Source organism: Petaurus breviceps, unplaced genomic scaffold (assembly GCF_028583685.1).
Source record: "Petaurus breviceps papuanus isolate PSGF00001 unplaced genomic scaffold, PetGlider_PUasm1.0 138, whole genome shotgun sequence".
In the NCBI taxonomy this organism is placed as follows: domain Eukaryota; kingdom Metazoa; phylum Chordata; class Mammalia; order Diprotodontia; family Petauridae; genus Petaurus; species Petaurus breviceps.
This window is the reverse complement of record NW_027185694.1, coordinates 2,079,050-2,103,235: the sequence shown is the minus strand read 5'-3', so window position 1 is coordinate 2,103,235 and position 24,186 is coordinate 2,079,050. Positions and strand designations below refer to the sequence as shown.

Here is a 24,186-nt window from a genome sequence, read left to right as displayed (position 1 = left end):
ATGGCTTGTACCAATGCTTGAAGGGAAGAGAGAAAATGCTAGATTTGGAAAAAAGCTAGTAGTTCAATTTGGCTGGAATGTAGATATCCTGAATGGGAAGAAAGTGAGACAGAGCTGAAAAAGGTAGACCAAATTACAAAGGGCTACAAATGTTTGGATGAGAAATTTGCATTTATCTTTAAGGCAATAGATAAGGGGACACTGTAAGGTTTTGAACAGAAGTGAAATAGTCAAAGCTGTGCCTCAGGAAGATACTTTTGGCAGTTCTTTGGAGGAGGGAGTGGAGATGAGAGGGACTTCAAACCAAGAGATCAATTACAAGGCTATTTGCACAGTCTGGGTGGGTAGTCAGAATCTGAACTTAAGTTGAGGGCCTTGGAGGGTAGAGAGAAGGGGACAAAATACAATTTTTTTACTCCAATACTTTAAGGGATTCGGGATCTCATTGACATCAGCATGCCTTCCACCGCAGCAGATCACAATCTCTCCTTATAATTTCATTCTATATGATAGAATGTATGTGTCTTTCCATAATTCTTCCATAGAAGATCCAGCAAATGCACTGGAGTCCTTTTTCTAGGTTTTGTTATTTTTTTTTTAATAATAGAGCAATCTATTATTCTTTAAGTTTCATTCCATATAATCCATCTCCTTTTCTGGTCATACGTGGGTTTTGGTCTTGATGATGCCTTTTTAGATTCCTTCTGGCCTTCAGATCATGTTGTTAATATATTACAGTGTATTTACAACTATCATATATGTTTCCATTGGTTATTGGGTCACTGGCAATTCTGATTTTTCATAGATCATGGTGTTCTCTAATTCATAGTTAGTCATATAACAATATTATATGTCATAGGACTATATATCAGAGTCATATAACATATCATTGAAAAAAATAGTAGCGTTAAAAAGATGGCCTTTTGTGTCAGGGAGCACCTTGTGATTATAAAAAATACTAAAGGGGGTGGCTAGGTGGTGCAGTGAGTAAAGCGCCAGCCTCAGAGTCAGGAGGACCTGGGTTTGGATCCTGCCTCAGACACAACACACACACACACACACACACACACACACACACACACACACACAGAGAAAACCTAGCCATGTAACCTTGGGCAAGTCACTTAACTCCAATTGCCATCCAAAAGGCAAAAAATATATATATATAAAACAAAATAAAAAACACTAAATAGTTTCCAAAAATGCAATCCATCTTGCTTTTCTCTTCTTCAATCATAGACCTCACTCATTGTCCATCTTCTATGCCTGTTCAAGGTCTCTAGTGGTAGATTAACTCAATGGGTTGCCCAGTTAGCTTCATGTGCTTATCAAAGTAAAGTACATTCTTTAGTCACTTTATTTTCCCTACATGAATTGCCTGAATCTCTTTTTCATGGCCATAGATTTCATGAAGAGGTCCTATGAAGTATTGTGAGATTTGATGCAATTGGCAGAATATTGTCTGCCAACAGTTATCTAAAGAACTTTTCCATTCAATGGGAATCTCTTCCATTTGTATTGTGGGTAGGTGTAGAGGCAAGCACCCTGGCGTCCCTAGGGTGGCTGCTCACACAGGTTCTTGGATCTGCTTTGATAAAGGAAAGCAACTCAAAATGGGTTAACAAGCTTACTTTAATCAGTCAGATGTATATCATTTACTTAATTCAGGGGAAAAAGATCAGCACCCCGAACTTCAGAACATACAGACAGAATTATCAAGAGAGAAACAGATCAAATAGACAGTTTCCAAACTGTCCAACCATTACATCCATACCAAACAACATCTGGCTTTCAACATCTGGGTTTTTCAAAGCCGGGGGGGACCCTGGACAACGGCTTCCCAGAATACAGATCAAATCACAGAACACTTCTCAAAGTGAACCCCCAAAACAAAGCTACACACCAGGGCTTATATAGCCTTCTCCTGGCTCAGAGAATGTAACAACCTTATTGACTCACTGGCCAATCAAGAAGTATCTACTGAAAAACAAGCCTCCCACCCCAGGCTTCAGGTGCACTTTAGCCTAGGGGCAGGGAAGATCTTCCAAATTTGCATTCCCATTACAGTAGGACAGCCGTTATAACTTTGCAAATAAGATGTGTAACTGTGAAGATGTGATCTACCAAAGAAAATTGTCAGTTAAAGCCTGTCAGCAGTTCTCTCTCACATTTTTACCAAAGATACCCTTGTTACATGTAATGACCATTCTCAAGATTTTATAAAGGTGAGAAAGTAGGCATAGGTTGGTATAGCAATTGATACCTCTCAGCAATTCCTATTTTTTATTTATTTTTTTTGCCTTAAATGAAATATTAGCACAATAGTTATTGATGGAATAATGTAAACTGCTATTGAATTTTAATCCATAAAGAGCAGAGGAAATCTATGGCAGGAAGTCACCTAAAATGTTGAATCCTACTTTTTTACCCCTGACGCATTATGTCCAAAGGAATGGAGATTGAAATGAATGATCTCTATGGTACTTTCACCTCTAATAATCTGAGTATTATTAATTGACATGAAACAGTGGCAAGTCTTTTATTGACTTTAAAGTATTATATAAATAAGTGCTATTATTAGTTTGCTATTAAGACAGATTAAATGTAATTGCTTGCTTATTAACATTTATTGGGGAAAAAATCATTTATTGGGTCATGCCTATGATGAAGCATACTGATAGAGAAGTGGACTCAAAGTCTATTCTGAGAATCACACACACACACACACACACACACACACACACATGGCCAATGCGGGACTTTGTTTTACTTGATTTATACATATTTGTAATTTTTTTTTCTTAATGGAGAGAGGCAGGGAGGAAAGTGAGCAAGGTGGGAGGGAGAAAACGTAGACCAGAAAATAAAACAATATTGAAAAAAAAATTGGTCAACCATTTACACCATCAGGATGCAAGTGTCATTTGAATTATTGGTGACTTACCACATAGACTGTATGCTTTTCAAAGACAGGGATTGTCTTAAATTTCTTTTGTACTCCACTACCCCTTTCCCACTGTAGTGGTCAATACTGAATTTCCTCAAATTCTTCTGCTTCAACCCATCGCTCAAGTCTGATATATATATATATATATTAGTATATAATTATGTAGAATATATAACACACTATATATAGATATATCCAATTATTATATAATCTGATATGTGTGTGTGTGTATGTGTTGATTTGCAACACTGATGCAGTTAATTGGTAAGGATATACTAGGGTCTTTAGATTACATCAGTAGATTGGATGACAGGGCCAAGGGTCCATAAGGAATAGGGAGGAGAGACAGGAAGACCTTCATGTCATCAGAAGAATATAGTTGGTGACTCATATCTTAACCATTTCTTGTGAAATCAAATTGGACGGGTTTTAGGATCACCCAGGGTGAAGGGAGAGAGGAAGGGTGTTACTTTGTTTTCCAGAGGAGTCTAATGAAACTTGAATGTGACAGTGCAAGTTAGGTATGTCAGGCAGATGGTCCTTTCAGGTCTTCAACCCTCCTTATCATAGCCTGAAGATCACAGGTTAGATAGATGACCCTCAGTCATCTTTGACACTTTCCCCTTCACACATTCAATTGTCAAGTACTGATTCTGCCTTTCAAATACTCTAGCAGCTGTTTTTCCATTTCTACCATACCTAATAAATAACATTACCTGCTCTGTTGCAATACTAATAAATAGTTTCCTAAAGTCCTTTACCTCCGATTGTTCTTTGACAGCATAATTTCCCTAAGGTACAATCCTAATGTCACTTCCCTAACTTCAGTAGCTCTGCATTGATTTTGTTTACAAAATGAAGTACAAATTCTTTTGCATGGCATTTAGGCCCTTCATGATTTGGCCCCCAACCTATCTTTCCGGTATTACTTTCCATTATATTTCCCTTCAGAGGCAGTGCTAGGTCTGGAGTCAGGAAGACTCAAGTTAAAATTTGGCTTCAGACACTTACCAGCTGTGTGACCCTGAACAAGTCACTTAATCTGTTTGCCTTAATCCACTGCAGAAAGAAATGGCAAACTACTCTAGTTATCGTTGCTAAGAAAACCTAATGGACAATATGGTTTACAGGGTCAAGAAGAGTTGGACATGACTGAGCAACTGAACAACATATTCTCCTTTGCCTAGCCCAGGGTTGGGGAACCTGAGGCCTTGAGGCCACATGTGGCCTTCTAGGTCCTCAAGCACAGCCCTTTGACTGAATCCAAACATCACCAAACAAATCCCCTTAATAAAAGGATTTGTTCTGTAAAACTTGGACCCAGTCCAAAGGCCACATCCCACCCCTGAATACATTGAACTGTTAATTGATCTCTAATACTACTTCCTGTTTCTCAATAGACCTTTGCTAAAGGTGTTCTCTTGAAAGGTCCTTCCCCTCAAACTCTACTTAACAAAATCCTACTTCTCTATTATTAATTACCTCCTTCTAATCCCATATTCTACTAAATCCTACTTAATGGCTCCTAGTATCCTTCCCTAGCTCTACTAGTGCCCTGCTAATTTCTTTTTCCAGGTGAGGAAACTGAAACAGGGCTAGGTGACTTGTCCAGGGTCACAGTATCTGAGTATCTGAGGCCGTATTTGAACTCAGGTCCTCCTGATTCCAGGGCGCATGCTCTCTTCACTGTGCCATCTAGCTGCCCCTTACTGGGGGCTCTACTATGTAAGTAACGTTTTTGACTTTTAGCGCATGCTGCTTGAGGCAGAAAGGTGGTTTGGTGGATAGAGCCACAGGGCTTGGAGTCAGAAAAGTCCCAAATCCAGTCTACTAGTTGTGTGTCTGGGCAATCCAGCCCATTTCTCCTCATTACCTTAGCCAAGAAAACCCCATGTAGAATATTAGCATATGGTCCACCAGGTCAGAGGCAACTTAACAAAGTGTTTACTCCTCACCTTAAATGGCAGTTGTTTTGGCCTAGCTCCAAAGTAACTCATTGAATAATCAAAGCAGTCTTCTAGTCCCACAAAAGGGGAAGGCTACTGAAAAGCTATCCATTCCAGACTCTTTACACACCCACAAACCAAAAGTAAACTTAGGAAAACCCAGTTACAGTGGAATATGCTACTCTTGTCCTCACCTTATGAACATTTTCCCCCCCTCCTGAACTCATTTGTAGGAAAAGGGTTTTGTTTCTATTTCATGTTTGAGGACTGTCAAATTCACAGCAAACTTACTAGCAGTACAGCATCATATTTGCTGCATCTTGAAATGGTAATCATCTATTGACTACTGCAAAAGATTCAGCTTGGGTTAAATTCAACTATTTGGGGCAAGGTCTGTATACTTTTAAGTAACCTATGTAAAAAATTCTAATCTTGTGCAATAAAAAAACCATTTTGGACCAGATTGTTGGGTAAAGAGTTGTTATAATGCATTTCAAACCATGTGCAAAATAAAAAATTTGCTCTGTGAATTATCTAAATGGAAGTAACTGCAGTTGGTATAATCATTGAAAATTCCACACAAAATTAAATGATCTTATTCTATTTCCTTAAGAGAAATAAAGATTCAAACTTAGTAACAATGTCACTCGTTCTCCAAACTGGGCACATCAAATCCAGCATTGTGTGAGTTTATTTTTATTTGGAAGTGAAATTAGAACTTTTAACTATTAATACAAATGCCAAGATACTACACAAAACATCCACAGGTACTTTTTATCACTTTTTAAATTGTTCACAAACATTTCCTACATAATCCAACATACAACAGAGAAATGGTACATCTTTCTTTCAAATCTGCATACAATGGAAAAACAAGTATATATATATATTTTTACAAAGTTTAACTAGTAGACACCAGGCAAGTTGACAGTTTTTATAGTCTACAAGTGAGGAATTATCTAAAAATAATCAGAATTTGTTCAGCTTCAGTCATTTTCATAACCAAGTATTATTCTGATTAGTAAAACTTGCTGCTAAATCAGGCTTCAGGTGTGTACCTAGACCAATTTTTGTGGTACTGCTCCCAGCTTGGTTGTTCTTCACAATTACTAATATAGAAAATTGTGCTGCAAGTAGGGGCAAGCATTTGCAAAAACCAGCTTGTTGCATGAATGAATGTGATGCAATTCCTTCCCAAGCAATGGACTTTCAAGTCAAGTTGTCACCAGGACTATTTGCTTATTATGTGTCCAAGAAGATAACGCCTATATCCACAGAGGAGCTGAAAATCAAACTTAGTGTTTAATTAGTGCTGCTTTTGTCTAGGGGGAAAGATTTATCCACTTGAGATATAATGTCTTAAAAAAAATGACCACCAAAAATAGGTTCACTAAATTTATTTTAAAAATCATAAAACGTTTCTTACAAAAGAGCATTACATTCTGCACACTGCTCTGAATGGATGCCAGGGACACGTGGACTATTGATACTCTTTCTCCCCTGTCCCACCCCCCCCCCCAAAAATTACAGTGACCACAAAGCAAGGTGTTCACAATAGTTACAGGAGGGGAAAAAAATTATTATTATTTTTTTTTTTACCACCAACAATGAACAAAAATAAAATTCACTCTCTCTGCTGCTGTTTCAAAATTTCAATGTTAGTTTTGCGCGCCCTTCCCCCCCCACCCTGTTTGTAAGGAACTAAAACATTACATCTGGTGAACAGCAAAGATTTCACTACACCTCAAATGCAGAACACCTATGAAGCAGAGGAATGTTGGCTTTTTAAACAGAAGCAGATAAAAAAAAAAAGATGCAGGACTCCTTCAGTTCTTCACTAGTCTTAGAAAAACTTTCCAGAATACTGCTTCACACTATAAAAAAGAAAAAATATCTTGCATTAGAATCCTTCAACATCTGCATACTGCTTCACACTATAAAAGAAAAGAAAAAAAAATGCGAATTAGAATTTTTGTACAGAACATCTTGCATCAACATTAAAAAAAAGACAATAAATTTAATGCTAAATTAAAATGACAAACTTGTCAATTAAAGTTTAAATGTAATTTAAATTTGAAAACATAAGCAATTAAAATTAAAGACTTAAAAGTCCAACAGCAGAAAAATGCTTAACAATAACAGACAGCATAGCAGGATTAAGAAAATGAAATTTTAAAAAGCTGTTAATATTTGGCAGAAAAGACAAAGAAATGCCAGGTGTGAAATGCTGCATTAACAGCACCAATGTTTTCAACTTGTCCTGTAGAGGCATGGCCTGTGCCATATGGCAGACTGTGATTTGTTGTCGTTTTAGTTATCTAAAAACAACAAAATCACTAGTCTTCCACACAGAACTAGGTCAATATCCAATGAAATCTTCCATATTTTCTACAGGCTCTATATAATTTATTACAAGTAGTTTTTGCAGCAGTTTTCACCAGAGAAATGAGAGGACTGCTTGGTTAAGGCTTCTTCCAGCAAGATTAGTATTGAGGGTGTCTTCATTTTAGTAAGAAAGCAGAAGAAAATGAAAGCAAACTACCAGGATGTTTAGAAGTTAGGTCCCCCAAAATAGATTTTGAGATACCCTGGCTTCTAAAAGAAATATCAATTGAGGGAAAAAAAGCTTTAAGTTCTAGTATGTTAAAGTGAATTAGAATATCTTAAAGATTAACTTCAACCTACCTGTTTTGCAGTAAATACTGTGCATTCTGTATCTGGTCCTGTGTTCCTGTAATGGTAATAATTCGATCCTCAGATCCTTCCAAAGGCTCATCAATTTTGATTGATGCTCCAGATTCATGACGTATTTGTTTGATTCGCTGACCACCTTTGCCAATAATAGATCCAGCCAACTGAAAAGTAGAAAAACTTTGGTAACCAAAATATGTTCACAATTCACATTTTAGTCAGAATCCTATACTCTATTTAGTAACTTAAAAATTTTAACTATACAACTTTTACCACCCAGGAGTACAAACAGCTCAATTGTTAATTAGCAATTCAATTATAAAGTCTTATAGAAGGGATTCTGAATTTGGTTCCATGAACTTGTTAACAATTTCGTATAAACTGATTTCCTTGGCAATCCCATTTTCAGCATTTAAAAACATTCTCAAGAAGTCCATGCTTCACCAGATAGCAAAAGGGGACCATGACACAAAAAATGGTTAAGCACTTCTACCATAGACAAATCTGCATTTCATTTGTGTTTCAATAGGATAGTGAAAATCACATCGAACTTTCTGGACAGAAAAACTGAGTTTTCCCCTCTTTAAATTTATGATCAGTCAAGTTCATTTTTAAAAGAACTGATCTAGAATGAATTAGTTCCAAGGAAAATAAGTTACCAATTTCAAATTCAAGAGCAAAGAACTCCTCTAGGCAACTGGCACATTAAAAATGAAAAAAAAAAAAAAAAAAAAAAAAAAAAAAATTAGGCAAAATGCTAACACTTCCTGTAAGGCAACAATTTGGAGTACAACTTTTTTTCCACTGGTCTCAAAATAATTAGGGTTTTTTAATTTTAGCTTCATGTTACCATAATAACATTCAACCAATTTTGCTTAAATTATTCTTAAGTTCTATATTATAAAAAAATTGAGTAACTAATATTGGAATTACTTACATCTTTGGGAATAGTTACTTGTGTTGTAATAATGGGTCCACCAAGATCACCATATGAGCCACGGCCCCCTGCATAGGAATAATCTAATTTAAATCATAAGCATCAAGTTCTTTATGAAACAGGAAACTTTTAAACTCAAGAAACATAAAAACACTTACCATATCCAGAACCACCCTAAAGATTGTGGAAAGAGAAATGTGAAAAATTATTCCATAAAACAAATATTTATGAACATATTTTAAAAACAATTAAATGCGCATGCAATTTTTTGATTAAACAACCCAGGAAATCAAAGTCTTTATTCTGTAAAAATAAACATTCCCTCCTCCCCCCATAAGGCATTATTAGTTTTTTTAAAGAAGGATTTCTACACCTTCAAGATATATGTCTCTTAAGAGCTTTATTTAATCCCCTAAGTTTACTAAAATAACAAAGATCCCAATTATGTTTATTTCTCTATGAAACAGAAATCCCGCCCCTTGTTAATTAAGTTAAAATCAGAATCACTAAGCACCCACACCAATCTATGATTCAAATAAAGTTTTAAGACTTAAAAAAAAATGTAATACCGTAAACTCATGGTACTCAACCTGTGGTTCATAAGCCATCTGCCATTCGGAAGGACTCCATGTATCTATTGCAGAGTCCCAAGTCTCATCAGCACTAAAACCAACCTGTTACACAGTTAACAGACAGTCTCAATATATACTATATTGATGAAACATTTCATTTTCAAATGTTAACAATCTCACAGCCTGTGATGGTTCACTTTGTAATTCACTAATCTTTTCCCATTATATAGTACATGGACTTTGTGGAGAAGGAATGCTACAGGATACGAATTCTAGGTATGGGTAAGCAGAAAAAGTAGTTAATGCTACTTTTGGTGTAAGAGATGATGATACCATAATGCTGCACTTCAGACGAATGTACATGGAGCTCTGGTAGTGCATTTTGGCACTAGGATATGAGAAAATTTGTTTCTCTAATCTTGACCGAATATTAAATGTATCAACATTTCCAACAGCACCTCAATCTCCTAACAGCAACGTGCCACCTAGTGTTTTCCCCAAATTAATTTAAAAGTTTATTCCTTAGGACATTAATTACTAATTGGCTTAAATTGCTACAAGGTTACTAGATATACACTAAGGATAACTATGTAACAAGTAAAAATTCCTACCATGCCATCATAACGGTCACCGGGTCTTCCTCTTCTGTCATAAGCCATAAGATCTCTGAAAGCAAAATAAATGTTACATTTAGTTTTGTAGAAAAATAACAAGTTAGAAAAGTGGGAACCCAATCCCTCATGTACTAGACATTATCTGGTCTCAAAACACAACCTACCCTCCTCTAGGTGGTGGTGGTGGAGGAAGAGGAAGATTTCGAGCTCTGCTACCGCCCCTGCCACCACGTCCAGGAGGAGGTGGTGGGGGTCCTCTGCGAGGGCTCATGTCATCATAATCTCTTCTAGATGGGGGCATTGGACGCCCACCACGACCTGGGGGCATTCTATCAAAGCCTCCTCTTCCCCTCATGGGAAACCCCACAGGGCGTCCTCGTCGATCATCAAACATCATTGTGAAACCACCATAGTCATAGGTTTCATCATAGAAATTGGGATCATAGGGCTGTGCACGTCCTTTGATGGGAGACTAAACCAAGGAGGAAAAAAAAAAGCTTATTATGTAATATCACACATAAATGAAAGCAAGAATTGCGTTATTACTTAATGTCCTAAAGGCAAAGAGCTCACACTTCCTGAGATGTTTGCACACTTCATTTTTCAATGTGATTCTACTTCAAAAATTTTCTAGTTTAATACTTCATGTCATTTTCATAATAAAATCTAGATCTAAAATATCCAATCGCCATTGTCTGCTAAATTATAATACTATAAAAAAGGGTGCCAAAGATAAATCACACCAAAATTTATTTGGTAACCAGTAATCTTCAGAACAGCAACTTATTTCTTTGAATAATCTTGATAAAAAAATCCACACAGAATTTCAGAAAAGGACCAACTAAGTATTAATCAAGCATATATTAAATAGCTACAATGTGCTAAGGATAAGAAATATAAAGAACAAAATCATAGCCTATTTCATTTTTGCCCTACTTCCTTTAACGTGAACAGTTTCCACTTTTCCTCTGTATTTAAATGTTACCCAATTATATACTCTTCCTAAACCAATTTTTAAAAACATGCTCAAAAGCGGGGTAAATCTAGCCACAACTTATTATACAATAGTTAAGCAATATCATTTGTTTATATTGGTTGTTGTGGGTAACAAAAAAAGGGGCAACATTATGACACTATTTTTCTTCTCTAATAGCCAGTGTAAACTGGTGGCTCAAGTCAAACAACAAAAGAAATCTTCAGTAACTTCAAGGAAAGTCAAGTTGCCTGATTAGGAAGTTATTAGTGAAGAGACACAGAAGAGCTATTAGAAGAGAAGATCAACCATTTTCTCCAAAAGTCTACAGATACTGATGAACCAGCCAGCCCTGCACTCTCCAAATTAAAACAGTGTTTTCACCTCAGATATAAGATCCAGTATGATCTTTATGCACTCCACAACCCTATCAGGCTTTCCTCCAATAAGAACAACTCTATCCGTGGAATGAGGACAGCATTCCTGGAAAAGCTTGATAGTTGTCTGAGTATTCTGTAAGAGAAGATTAGAAAAGTCAAGCATACTTTTATTAAGATGTTTAAGTCAATTAACTTAACAGATTACTAGTTCTTGATATGGTAAACATGTCTAACACTGAGGGCTTGTTCATAGGACTACTATAACTAGGGACTTAGTGCTATTATGTATGGTGTGAAAGCCTGAACACACAAGCAATGTTGATTTTAAAATAATTGACCATATTGGCCCAAATATCAGATCAGATGGAAATAATGGGGATCTAGAGAAAGAAAAGAAAAATTGCACTTCTATGACATGTGAAATTATACACAAAAAAAGATTTTCTAAATAGTACTAAAATTTTTCCTCTTTGGTAAGGAGTAAGGTAGGAGGAAAAAAAGGTGCCTTTACCTCTCGAAGTTCTTTGATTTTAGCACCTTTGACCCCAATAATTCCTCCTGCCAGACTCTGGTGAATCAACAGTCTTAACTCGCAGTCAAAGTCGCTTCCTTTATAGTGCTGGTACTGCAGATGGAGATTTATAAAACTTTAGTGCAAAACCAAAAAAAATCCCCCAAACACATCCATCTTTTATAAGCATAATCACAATATACTGTTGCAGTGAACAACCTGAAGTTATATTTCAATAACTTTACCAGTTATGTGCTTATTATCCTCAATAGCCAGGCCCAAAAAGGACATTCTGCACCACCTTAAAAAACTATTTTTTTTTTCAGGTCCTGCAACACCATACCCACACTGCAGCCATTTAGCATGTCGCTGTTACCACAGAAATTATTAACAACATTCAAATAACACCATAATATAAATGACTGCAAAGCACTTTGCAAATGTAGTTAATTCCCACTGCAGCATGGAGCAGGGTCAACAGTGAGTTGTAAGACCATTCATATATCTTATTTTCAAGCATTTTCTCTAGAGACGGGAAAAGTACACTATGTTAAAATGAAATTGATCCTATGGGCCAGGCTCCATACTTCAGTGGGGGTTCAATGGCACTATGACATACATTTAAGCATTCCACAGCATCAGATTCGAGCGGGAGCTGGCTGGTTGCAGTGGGTGATGGCAACTGCAGGCCCTGAAAGTAGAAAAATAAGAGTAATAGGTTAAGTGTCTAATGTGATCAGGCTATTGTCGCATATATTGGTAAAGCTACTACAACATTTTAACCTAAAAATATATCATCTAGACAATCTTCTCTTTGTCTAACAACTATTTTAACAATACTTCCTCATACTTCTAGACACTCAGAAAATGTAAGAGCTTGCAATAAAGATTACCCTCTCAAACACCCCCAATTCTGGCTAACTGAAACCCAAGTTTTCACATCTAAAACAAACTGTATTCTAAGAAGCCTGTACATATTATTTAATTGTAGTAATAATAGGGGACACTGACAATAAGAATGTCCAAAATGACATTCCAGAAGTCACCAATCTTCATTTCCTAACAATGATCATAGTAGTGCCGCACATTATGCAGCAGCCTGGGCAATCATAACATAAACTACTGCACCCAAAATACTAATATACTATTCTGTTATGTCACCCCACTGGCTCAGGGATACCTGTTTAAACTAATAATCCCCCTTCCATTCCAAATATACAAGTGAATAAACATGAGCCTACCTCTTCCAAGGTAGGGATGATTTTCTTCAGAATTTCTCCAATTGTTTCAATATCTGCACTGATACTCAATATGCTGTCAAACATCACAAATACCAGAGAGTACAAAAAAGGTGGAAAAGAAAAATGAGTTTTGTCTTCATCACAGAAAGGCAAACTTCACAGAAAAGTAACACATGATTATTTAATATTCCCCATTTAAAGCAGTTTATTTACAGACTTTTCACATGCATTGTTTTACGCCCAAAACAGACATGATAAGGTCTTGCAGAAAGAGAGAGAAAGAGAAGAGAGAGACAGACTAGAGAAGAGTATGAACTTTTGGAAGGGCTCAGATTAAGTGGGCAACAAATTGACCAGAACTGAAGCTGAAGTGAATATGTTCCCCCGCCACCACTAATTTAAGGATACCCTCAACTATTACATTGGAAAAATTGGCACACCTTCTCATAGAAGTGGGGGAGAGGGACTATATGCAAGTGGTGAACATTATATTTGGAATAAAGTTATGAGACCAGTTAGAAATTAGATTACTAATGGGCTCTGCAAGAAAACAAATACAAATGCAAGACAAAACAAAGACAACACAAATGAGAAGTGAAGTAAAGTGAACCAGAGTTAGCGTTTCATCAGAAAAAATTATGAACAGGCAATGTTGGGAAGCAAGGTGGGCCACAAAGACAGAGAGCGAAAGACTATTTGAAACAATTTGATTTACAATGCAGCAAATATGCAACACTTGAAGCTGTGCTCCTTCCATCGAAATAAAATTAGTGGATCGTTTGGGTGGGCAACTCACGGTAAAAGTTCAGTGACAAAAAGACTTAATGGGGAAAATAAGACAGAAACTTGAAAAACAATACACCGTCTAAAGGGGATACTATTTAATTATATAAAAGGCAGGTAATAAAATACATTTCTCTCTTTCTAATCAGGCAGTGAGGCATAAACTGTTGGGACATACCGCTCGGGGCCACTGCTGTCTGGGACTGAAACACTGGCATTGTACTGCATTGGTCATTGGCGTTCGTGGATGTTGGCATTGGGCATGGGCATTCAATCAGAAGTTGTCAAGTATGGTACCCGTTTGGCAACGAGCACATTTTTGGGTATAGCCAACCAGGGTTTTCACATGGGCGTTCAGGGGCGGATGGGCCAACGTCATGGTGGGCAACGCAGGGGTAAGTCGATCCAGTACATGGGCAACGGAGATATATGGCCAAAAAAACAAGGAGAGGGAAAAGGGGGAAAAGCAATAAATTTTAATTTAATACAAACTATACTCATTACTCTCAATTAATGAAACAAGCTTAAGTTGTTCTGAAGACTAACACAATAATGGACTGCTCTATATCTGACTGTGCCTTAACATTTAAGGACCTTAAAATGATGGTTCTAACTAATTATTTTTTACAAACGTTGTTTCAGTAGCAGGCTGGCTCATGAGGGTAGACACAAAACCTGTCATGACTTGTTTTATTGAAGTCTTTAGGAAACGGGGAAATTAATAACCCAGATAATGATATACAACATCTGGATTAAGAGGAGAGATGTTTATTTAAGGAAAAAAAGTAAAACAAAAACTCCACACCACCAAAAATCCTGGCTATTAAAAAGTTTGGTTTTTGGATGTTTAAAGCTTATTTCTGGGTCCTAATAGGCAAGTTTGAAAACTTTAAAAACAATTTTTCAAGTTCAGTTTACAGTAATCAAGAGGAACATACAAAGATCTGCGACCGAAAGAGAAACGAAATACTGTCAGATAAGTGTTCAACACAAAGTCATAATTGCCTTAATTTTAGCAAGATGTTAAAATATAAGGGCGTAGACTATAAGAAATAATTTAGGCGCTTTGGTGTAGTCAAGTCCTATAAATACACACTTCTGGGAGATGCCATATCAAATGTGTCTAATCACAAGAGTCAACCCACTATAAAATTTGAACATGAAAGTCATAGCCATTGACAAACTGCTTCCCAATTTTAGAATAAAGTTCCTACACTAACCTATATCCATATTTAAATCATGCAATCGCCTTAACATTAATGTTTTTGTGCTTCATGTGCAAGCTGTTAAAGAACAGATGGACAGTTTTATCAAAGAAATTAAAAAAAATCATTGGGTTAAATCAGCCACCTGCAATGGTTTTCAATAATACTGTAATTGATTCACACATATGGGAAATGGTGCAATTAAGGGTTTTTAAGATTTGTCGATATTTCTAATTAAGATGTTATCTTGCTTGAAGTGTATAATTTAGTGGAATCCTGTTAGAAAGCAAAGAGGTTTTGATATAAACCTCCTCCCACACGACTCAATCTGGGTTTCAATTGTAACAGGAATGGCAAAACTGGAAGTCTTTTATATAAAAAATCATTACAAATGGCTTGTACCTAGACTATTAAATGAAGTCTGATAGAAATTTAAAATTTTCTAGCAACACATAAACAGAAGCTGACCGAATAGTAGTTTGAAGTCTTGAATACTTACGTCTGTACGAAGTGCTTTAATATTTTTGCCTCCTTTCCCAATCACTGCTCCAGCATTCTAGAAAAAAAAAAATAAATGAAGATATTAGTCTAGATCTGCAGTTCAAAAACACTCAATCTGAAGCTCTTTTAATAGGTTCATTAAAAAAATTAGGTTGGTAAGATTTTCACTGTCTTCAAAAATCAGCTATTCAAGCATACTGTAGAAATAAAATTAAGTACACACAAATGCCATTTTTTCAAGCCTCACAATTTGTGCTTTTATCTTTAAAATGACACCACGTTTCCCAATAAATGCAGGAACAAAAATTATTTCTCATTTCCTTTGTAAAGATGTCAATGTAACTTTGAGAATAATCTTAGTAACTGATACCTGTATGTATAGAATTCAAGAAGGTAATTTCTGCTCCTGCTAATTCCCCCCCAATTTCAGGGAAACATACTAAAAGCTTATAATCGCCAAAAATAAAGCAGTCTTATTACCTCTGAACCCAACCTCTTATCTAAGTGAAAAAATTTGCTTTCATGTAATATAACTAAATAAAAATTTAAAATGTTTCATTTTGACAACTATGTTGCTAATATTTTACACAATTTTTAATTCAACTCATACCTTGCTTTGAAGCAAAATGCGCAGTTCAACCATCTCGTCAGTGTTTCTAGATCTTTTAAAGGCCTGCTCTTCCTCCATATCTTCAGCAGGGCGCTTACCTAAAAATGAGGTGTTTTGAATTAAAAAGAACATCTAGTTATGCTCTTATTTAACACTGTCATCCTTTCCTCAACTCTGCTTCACTTGGAGAATTACAGACAATTTTACAATTTAGAATAATATTGAAGCTGAAATTTATAAAATGTAGAAGGTAACTCCTATTCCGGATGAAATGTTCGTTGCTAACTGCAAGTGTTACCACCAAAAGGCTACAACCACTGTTACATTCTTTTCTGAAGTCTGGTTCAGATCAAATGTTTTTCTCATAAAGTCTAGTATCAGGCACAGTATGCATGTGACAAAATATCCTGAACCAGATCTTTAAAATCAAAAGCCTTAACATGTAGATGTTAAAATTTTCTACCCCCCCCTTTTTTTTACAGAATATATTTGTTGGAAAAGGCTGCAAGAAGCCAGCATTTTTGTTAGAGCAGCATAAAGTGATTTAAGTTTTCCATTAGCCAAAGAAAATTATATGTAAAAAAAAGGCACCCAAAGGGCCACAAAATGTAACTAAAAGTAACAGGGACATAACATAGGTGCTTCCAATAATGACACTGAAAATCATATTGAAGTTTCTATAACGCTTCCATTTAAAAATCCAAACCACATTTGTACTACCTATGTAACTGGGAAATAAATACCAAATTTACTCACCAAATTCACCATTGGTTTCAGTATTGGGGAAGGTTTCTTCTGGCTGCTCAGTCTCCATTTTCTCAGATTAAATGGGTAGACAATCTGTCAAAGAGTGAACAAGCTAGTACATTTGGTTCACTGGAAAGTAAGCTGTGTATATCTTGCTAAACTGAGCAAGCAAAGAAATGACTCTGCTTCTAGAACGTACCAGTATTATATATCCTTGCAGGGCAGAACTGAAGTGTTCTGGGCGGGATCAACAACTGACACCCTAGTGCTGCAGTAGCCTATAAAAACCAACATAAATCAGTTTTGATTTTTCTATTACTGAATACTAATTCTGACGTCAAATTTTAATTGAATCTCAACCTTCCTATTTCTATAATTTTATTTTTTTATGCCCAGGGTACAGCTAGGACTTTAAACATATTCTAAAAAAGAAAACCATAATGGTAATTCCAAGTTGATGGATATTTCACATTCCATCATCTAAATATTTTGATGCTAATCTTCAAGGAAAATGGCATTTCTTTTTACTGTTAAATGGGCACAGTATTTCAGATCACTTCTTTTGATAGATACAAAATAAAATTAAGTTACAATTAGCTATTTGTACAAGAACCTTTTCAGTGTGGAACACTGATACCAATTCTTCCATCTTGATAGTTTATAATGTAAAGGACCCCACTTTAGCTCCAAATAAGAAGTCTTGATAAACCCCATTCAGACCCCAGTACTTTTGAACTGTTTTAGTATTACATCTCCTTAATCACATGAAAAAATGTGAGAACTTAAAGATATTAAAGAAAAATTTTAAAGCAGTAAATAGAATGCTAATACTTGTATCTTGATTCCAATTTATCCAACAAGGACATAAAACCAGGTCAAACTTCTGGTGGATATGTTAACTTGGTGCAGGATCTACTAAAAAACAGGTTTCTATTGTATTATATTCCCTCTTCTCCTCCCTAGTAACAGCATCACTAGACTAAGACAAAGCAGAAACAAGGCAAATGTGTTGTCATTTTTTAACACTAACAATCTGAATCAGGCATAATGGTCCAAGATAAAGATAACACAATGGCAAAGAATGCATGGTGAGCATCCTTGGCTGGTTTCCTCTGGGCTACAATACTTCATATAACCTAACCATAACCTACTAAAACTAAGATTAACTCAAGCATTCAAACTTTAATTCCACGGGAGCTTTTTTAACTGCATCTCACGCCGAGGTTGAGGGAGATTTTTCTGGCAGTCTAACCCCTACAAAGAGAGGAGACCACAGAAAAGACAGCAGGAGACGCCCTCTATTCTGACTGGCAGAAAGGCCTACACGTGGCCCGTTGAGTCTAGTGGTGGCCAATTGGTCTGGTACAGGGTTAAAAATACACCAGCCTTAATAACTCCATTTTCTTGTAGCAATTTTCTCTACAAACATTCCTTCCCTGCATTTAAGAAACCGGCCTAAAATTGAGTAGAAAAGAACATCTAATTTGTCGAGCTTCGTACATATATGTAAAGCCGCCCGCTGCCTTTCTCTTTGTCGAAAACACCCCGAAATTTCGGCTTTCGAAATTTCGACTGGTTCGCCAGTCCCCTATCAAAGATTTCTATTCTTCTCCAAAAGCCGACCGGTACAACGGTGGCGCCATTACCCAAGAATCAGTCATTGAAAAAGGGGCGAAAGGACGTATTAGAAACGCAGCGCCTCTTTCCTCACCAGAATCCGACGGGAAATGGCGGCCCCTGTAATGGCGCCTACGTGCTACTAGGCGGAGGCCCCTCCCCCCCCCCACGCGGTCAGGGGGACCCCCTCCCCCCCCCCATTTCCCCCCCCACCCCCATTCGCCCCCCCTCCCGCCACAGCGGGAGAGACAAAGCAGCGGAGCTACCATCTAACAGTTATTGTAATCTTACGCCCCCCACCCCCCGCACCGCCAGCTCCGGTGAGACAAAAACGCGGTAAGCACCCACACAAAGGCGCTAATCTCGCCAAGAGAACCAATGATTCTGGGTCTCCTTCCAACCCTCGCAGGATCCCGCCCCCTCTTTGCCACCCTCCTGCAACCCCCGCCGAACAGGCCCCAATAACTGTGGAGTGCTCCATCTTATCATTTTGGAGACTGTTCCATAATTTCCCGGGAAAAAAATGAGTATTAGGTGCCTAGTATGGGCGCGGGATCAGGGAAATGGCGGAGGTTGGGGGGAGGGGAACACAAGGCAACGTTCTCTAGAAAGAGGTTTGCCAACCCCCGGGCATGCGGAGACACCCTGAAGGCGACCTTCGCAAGATGCGGGAAGAAATAGTCTCCGACCCTGGCCCTAGTCCCCTCGCGACGCTTTACCAAGCCCATGTCCTTACCGCACGAGGCCGCCTTCTCGTCTACGCCGCCGCTGCCCCAGTCCGTCCGAGCTAAACAGAGAGCGAGCGCAGGCCCCTCACTCCCCTCCCCCACTGCCTGCGCTCCCCCTTCTTCTACCTCCCTTCCCTCCACCGCCATCCCTCATTGGCTACTCAGCCTTTAGCGGTGGCGCGAGGGCGACGTGATTGGCCCAGGGCGCTGTCAATCCCAACGCAGGAGGAGGCGGCAGCCCCGCCTTCCGCCGGCGCCTCCCTTCGGGCTGAGAGGCCTCTCTGGCCCTCAAAATCCCCAGTTAGAAAGGCCGCTGAAAGGCTTCAGGGGCATCAGTGCCTTATCCGAACCCACGATGCAGAGCCCCCAGTAACTCCCATTACCTGTCGGTTTAAGAGCAAGAGAAACGCCAAGCCGACAGAGGTTGATGCCGTAGAGAAACACAGAGGATAATGGCGTCTGCAGTGCTGTCGCCTCGAGCGCCCTCCTCCTTCTCTCGCTCTCATACACTAGCTCAGTCTGGCCGGCATCTCGCGAGATCTAAAGGATCTCTCGCTCGCTAGCTCGCGCGCGGGGGTGGCAAAGGAACTGGGTGTGGGGGGAGGGGCGCCCCTGCCGCGTGAGCTTGCAATTTGGGGGAGTTACAGCCTGGGGGAGGGGAGGAGAAACCGGGTGCACGCGTGCTCGTTCGTTTGCTCGCTCCCGAGTGCGGCGGACCGCGAGACTAATAGGGCGCGAAATGGGGAGAGAAAAAAAGGGTTAGGGCGCGTGGGGCGGCGGCTAGTGCTGTGGTTCGGTACGGCTGGGAGACGTAAACCGAGCTGCCGCCCCGGGGCCTGGGGCAGCGCGACGGGTGGGCGGGACGGCGGGGCCGAGGCCGAGGCTCTGCTCCGCTCTCCCCCCCTCCCTGCCCAGCAGGGGCCTCGAGTTGCGCAGTGGCGGAGGGTAAGTGTGCGCGCGGCGGGCCCGCACTGCCCGTCCACCCTGCTCTCCCGGGCCCTGGGCGGAGTGGGGTGGGTGGGTCCCGGGGCCCAGGCGCGCCGAGATCGAGGGCCAGCTTTGGGGAGAGGCCGAGGGGTGTGCCCGACTCTGCCCTCGCTTCGCCCAGGCTGGAGAGGAAGCTGCCTGAGGCTTGGAAAAAGCTGCTGATTGGAGCTCGGAGTGACCCTGAAAATGCGGGCATCTCCCTCGTGGCGTGCATCCCCCGGGCCGGGCGGGCCTCGGGGAGTGGGGGGTAGCTGTTCATTAAGGCTGGAAGTTAGAGGAAGCCTCCTTCCCTTCTGCAGCTCGGCCTTGTTTGAGGCCTGCTGGGTCCATTCCCTAGATAGCGTTTTAAATAAATACATAAAATACGATCACAAAGGGAATCAGGGTAGTGAAAATAAATGTCATTTTTTCACATCCAAGTTCACAGATCTTCAGAAATCTATGGACGGGCCCCCAACTCAGAACCTCCTGCCCTAAAGAATGAGATGAGCCCTAGTACCTTAGCTAAAGCCACAGAAAACCCCGGGAAACCTGGCCTCTTCGTCACCATTCCTTGTAGGGAATTTCAGTGTTTTAATGTTGGAGTGCTTCTTCACCATTCTGTTCCATTTTAAAACATTGGCACTTAAGATGCAGTTAGACACCTTTGTTCTCGTTTCCTGAGGCATCTGGCGACCTTGGGAGAATGATTTTACTGAGCTTCCTACCTGGACTTTATAATTATTATTTTTAACAGAATTTTTTGGACTACAGTTATCTTGCTGTAGTGCCCAAATTCTATCTTGAATCTTGTGTGTGCGTGGCAAGTATTTTTCTCAACAAATGTCACTTCAAATGTAATTGGATAGCTTAGGATTTTATAAGAACATGCTAACCAAATATTATTTATGTTTCTAGTCACGGTAATGTGCTGGATAATCCACATGACAGTTCAGCCTTTTAAATATTCTTCACTAGAACATAAAAGCACAGAGTGATTAAACCTCCCAACTTAAAAAAAAATAGGCAACTGTCAGGAATCCACAGTTTAATTTCTTGAACAGAGCATTTCCAAGAGTTTTAAGTGGGAAGCACCGCTTGGAACTCTGGGCAAAAACCTCTTATGTGCACCTAAAATGACGGAGGTTCAGTTTTGTATTTGTTTTGTAAACAAAGTTTTAAACTTAATGTGATAAATCTGAAATTCCCAATTCATAGTGTTGCTTTTCCCTCTTATTTTCATCCCTGCCTGGTTTCACTTCTAGATATCTAACTGGTTGTCTCCATGACCTCCAGACATAAGTATGTCTATAGACTTAATTCCATCCTTTACATAGGTGGTCTAGCAAAGAGAGCCTTGGAACCAGAATTGGAAGATTTGGATATTGGACTTAGCATGTGTTTATGAGCTATTGGTACTTAGCAAGGCACTTAAGTTCTCGAAGTCCTTATTTTCCCTTTGTAAAATGAGAATATTTAGTTTCCTTAACTCGAAGGATTGTTGTGAGAAAAGCATTTTGTAAACCTTTAAGGCATGACCTCCTGGGTCCCTTCCAGTTCCTACAATCTGTGATTCTACTGTATACATCAATGTGGGTTGTTAAAAATAATAAAGCTGATGTGCCAGTTTCACCAAGAGTAGAACATCTTTTGTAGTAAATCCTGGACTTGGAATGAGAAGACCTTAGTTTGAATTTCAGCCATGAGCACTGGTCAGCTGTGTTACCACAGGCATGTCTTTTAGCTCCTCTGAACCTAAATTTCCTAATTTGTAAAGTGGGGGAAACAAAATATACATTACAAGATCTTAATGGATCAAATCCTTTGTAAGACTAAAGCCACTATATAAATATAGATGTTATTCCAAGAGTGGTGCAGAACTTTTGCAGATTTCATTTGTACTCTGCAATTGAAGTTGTTTTTTTTGTGTGTGTGTGATTTATTTGGAAATGCATGCCAAATACTAACCACATTCTCAGTCTCCATTACCTCTGTCTTTTACCTAGCTAGTAAAAAAATGTGACAAAGGAGAAATAAAGGAAACCATGGCACACAAAGGATTTTGTGAAGCATCAAAATGCCATGAGGAAGTGGAAAATTATATGATTAAATATTTGTCATTTGCTATGGATTAAAAGTCATTCCAGATATGGGGAGACTGTGAGACTTAAGATTCTGTCTGTGGCCTCAAGTACAGGATCTTTTTTAGCAAGGTAAAATTTAAATGTGGCCTTAAAGGAGGCTATCTGAGTACTTGCTTAATGTTTGATACAGATTATTACTCAGGACATTAGCCCTTTAGGCATGTTTCTTCTGGTGGAATGGATACAGTAGATGCTTAGTAAAGGTGGATATTGCTGCCAGGGGCTCACTTCAACTTTTCTAGGCCTCAGTTTTTTTCATTTGTTTGATAATGGGGTTGTACTAATTGGCCACAAAGTTCTCTTTCAGCTCACAAATTCTATGGCATTTTAAAAACATGATTTTATTCCTCAGAATATCATAAATAGGTGAGAGGTAGACAGATATAGTAGAAAAAGATAGGAAAGACCTGAATTTGAATTCTGCCTCTATTGTAATATTGACTCCATTTTATAGTTTGGAAAGAGCACATTGATTTGCCTGCATGATTTAACTACAAAATGAGTCCTTTTGCTTCATTTTTCAGTTGAGAAAACTGAGACCCAGAGAAGTGAAACGATTTAACAAGGGTCTTTTAATAAAAATAAATGCTAAACATAATTTGGTAGATTTTAAAAAGGAAGAAATTAGACTTTGAATATTAATTTCAAGGTATCTACTTTTTTGCCCTTAATTCCTCTTCTCCTTTACCCATCCCTACTACATAAAAAAGATATAGTAGATTTTTCCTTTTCTTGCCAATAATTAGCTCTCTGGCCTGTGGGCAAATCACTTCAGTTCTCTGACACCTCAGTTCCTTTGGTACAAAAGGACTGAGGGGCTTATACAACATGATCAGGAAGTTACTTTCCAATTCTGAAATACTGTGACTGTATTTTCTGGAATAACATTTTCACTGTATTTTTAAAAAGATGATTCTACCTGCTGCACTACCTAGGTCTGTAAAGCAGGGAAAAGGAAGTAACAAGAATATGGGAAAGGTTAATAACTAGCTGTGTAAATAGGAACTAATTTTTCTCTGGTGTTCTTGCCTCTTTCCTAGGATTATTTTCATTCTTTCATTTATTCTTTACCTCAAGAGGCTTTTGCCTTTCTTCCTCATTCCTCATCTTTTAAGTTCAAGTATTTATTCCCAAAGCTGTGCATCATTGCTTACTCAAGGAATTCGTTAATAATACAGTGAACTCCATCTGTTATGATCAGTTCATTGCTTTGGACCTTGAGTGAATTGATGACTGACAAATAATTGCACATGGTTGTGGGATTTTTCTGTGATAGAAATAGATTGAAATGATTGGTTTGGGCAGGAACCCTGAAAACTGATTGGAAGAAAACAAAGAAATAGAATTTATAGGAAAAATATTTCTTAGGTAGTAAGTTGTTTTGATAACTTTATAATTTGGAATCATTGACCCATTGTGTTAATGGTACTAGGCTAAAAAAAATTTATGTTTAGCCTTATGGTTTTTATGATGTTAAGCAGCTCCTAGTTGACCATTGACAACTACATTGTCACTGTACAGCAGCTTTAGCTACTTGGAACATAGCTGAGAATCTGAAACGAAGGAAACCTACAAGAAGCCAAAATAATTGCTTTAAAGTTTATATACTTATAAGAGGGATTTTCATTTATCTGTTTACTCATATTACAGAAATTCTAACAATATACTTACTTGAGTCATCCTGTATATATAGCAGGTTAGAAGTGTTACTTGATGCAATCATAATGTGCATACTGTGATGCTGTCACATAGTAAGAGTGACTACTGATGAGAGAGAATACAACAGAACCAAAAATGCCTATCTGGGCCATTTTTTTATGTGACAGATAGACTCATTTATCTCAGACTCTTATGATCTAGTCCAGGTATTACAGCATAGTATGTTAATTGATGTTCATTGTAATCAAACATTTATTAAGTTTCTGTTATGTGCCAGTCATTGTGGTAGGTGCTGGGAATACAAAGAAAAAAATGAAAATCTCAGCGCCCAAAGAGCTTAAATTCTATTGGTGCAAAATACACACACACACACACACACACACACACACACACACACACACATTCACTCACACA

General features: G+C 38.4%; 2 protein-coding genes across 15 annotated transcripts in view; one reads left to right on the top strand and one right to left on the bottom strand.

Annotated features, from left to right (window-relative positions):
- Positions 1 to 5,573: 5,573 nt before the first annotated feature.
- On the bottom strand, positions 5,574 to 19,520 carry HNRNPK (heterogeneous nuclear ribonucleoprotein K). 10 transcript variants are annotated; one of them, XM_069105130.1, is made up of 17 exons: positions 19,387 to 19,520; positions 16,858 to 16,936; positions 16,668 to 16,751; positions 15,912 to 16,009; positions 15,300 to 15,356; positions 13,774 to 13,817; positions 12,813 to 12,885; positions 12,191 to 12,262; positions 11,572 to 11,685; positions 11,065 to 11,193; positions 9,872 to 10,179; positions 9,705 to 9,759; positions 9,091 to 9,195; positions 8,680 to 8,695; positions 8,522 to 8,604; positions 7,579 to 7,748; positions 5,574 to 6,827 (listed from the first exon to the last, which is right to left on the bottom strand). In XM_069105130.1, the coding sequence occupies exons 3-17, from the start codon at positions 16,723 to 16,725 to the stop codon at positions 6,794 to 6,796; spliced, it is 1,416 nt and encodes a 471-aa protein (XP_068961231.1). In that variant the 5' UTR covers positions 16,726 to 16,751; positions 16,858 to 16,936; positions 19,387 to 19,520; the 3' UTR covers positions 5,574 to 6,793. The 10 variants fall into 10 exon arrangements, with proteins under 10 accessions (XP_068961231.1, XP_068961242.1, XP_068961223.1 ...); XM_069105141.1 differs by lacking the exon at positions 19,387 to 19,520 and adding an exon at positions 19,012 to 19,148; XM_069105122.1 differs by lacking the exon at positions 16,858 to 16,936.
- The window catches only part of RMI1 (RecQ mediated genome instability 1), a 26,430-nt gene continuing 20,741 nt past the window's right edge, over positions 18,498 to 24,186 (top strand). For 2 of the 5 annotated variants that reach the window (XM_069105108.1, XM_069105099.1), the window contains exon 1: positions 18,498 to 18,611. The gene's annotated coding sequence lies outside the window, so the exon portion shown is untranslated. Of the gene's footprint in view, positions 18,612 to 19,588; positions 19,949 to 21,975; positions 22,183 to 24,186 lie in introns of those variants that run through there. The other 3 variants (XM_069105100.1, XM_069105101.1, XM_069105097.1) reach the window with 3 other exon arrangements.

What these genes read in the sequence shown, in the direction of transcription:
- HNRNPK (XM_069105130.1), bottom strand. Translation starts at nt 16,725, where the DNA reads ATGGAGACTGAGCAGCCAGAAGAAACCTTCCCCAATACTGAAACCAAT. An exon ending in ATGCTGTGGAATGCTTAAAT is followed by an intron (nt 11,686 to 12,190) that starts GTATGTCATAGT and finishes CTCCATCTGCAG; the next exon opens with TACCAGCACTATAAAGGAAG. An exon ending in AAGTAACTATTCCCAAAGAT is followed by an intron (nt 7,749 to 8,521) that starts GTAAGTAATTCC and finishes TCTACTTTTCAG; the next exon opens with TTGGCTGGATCTATTATTGG.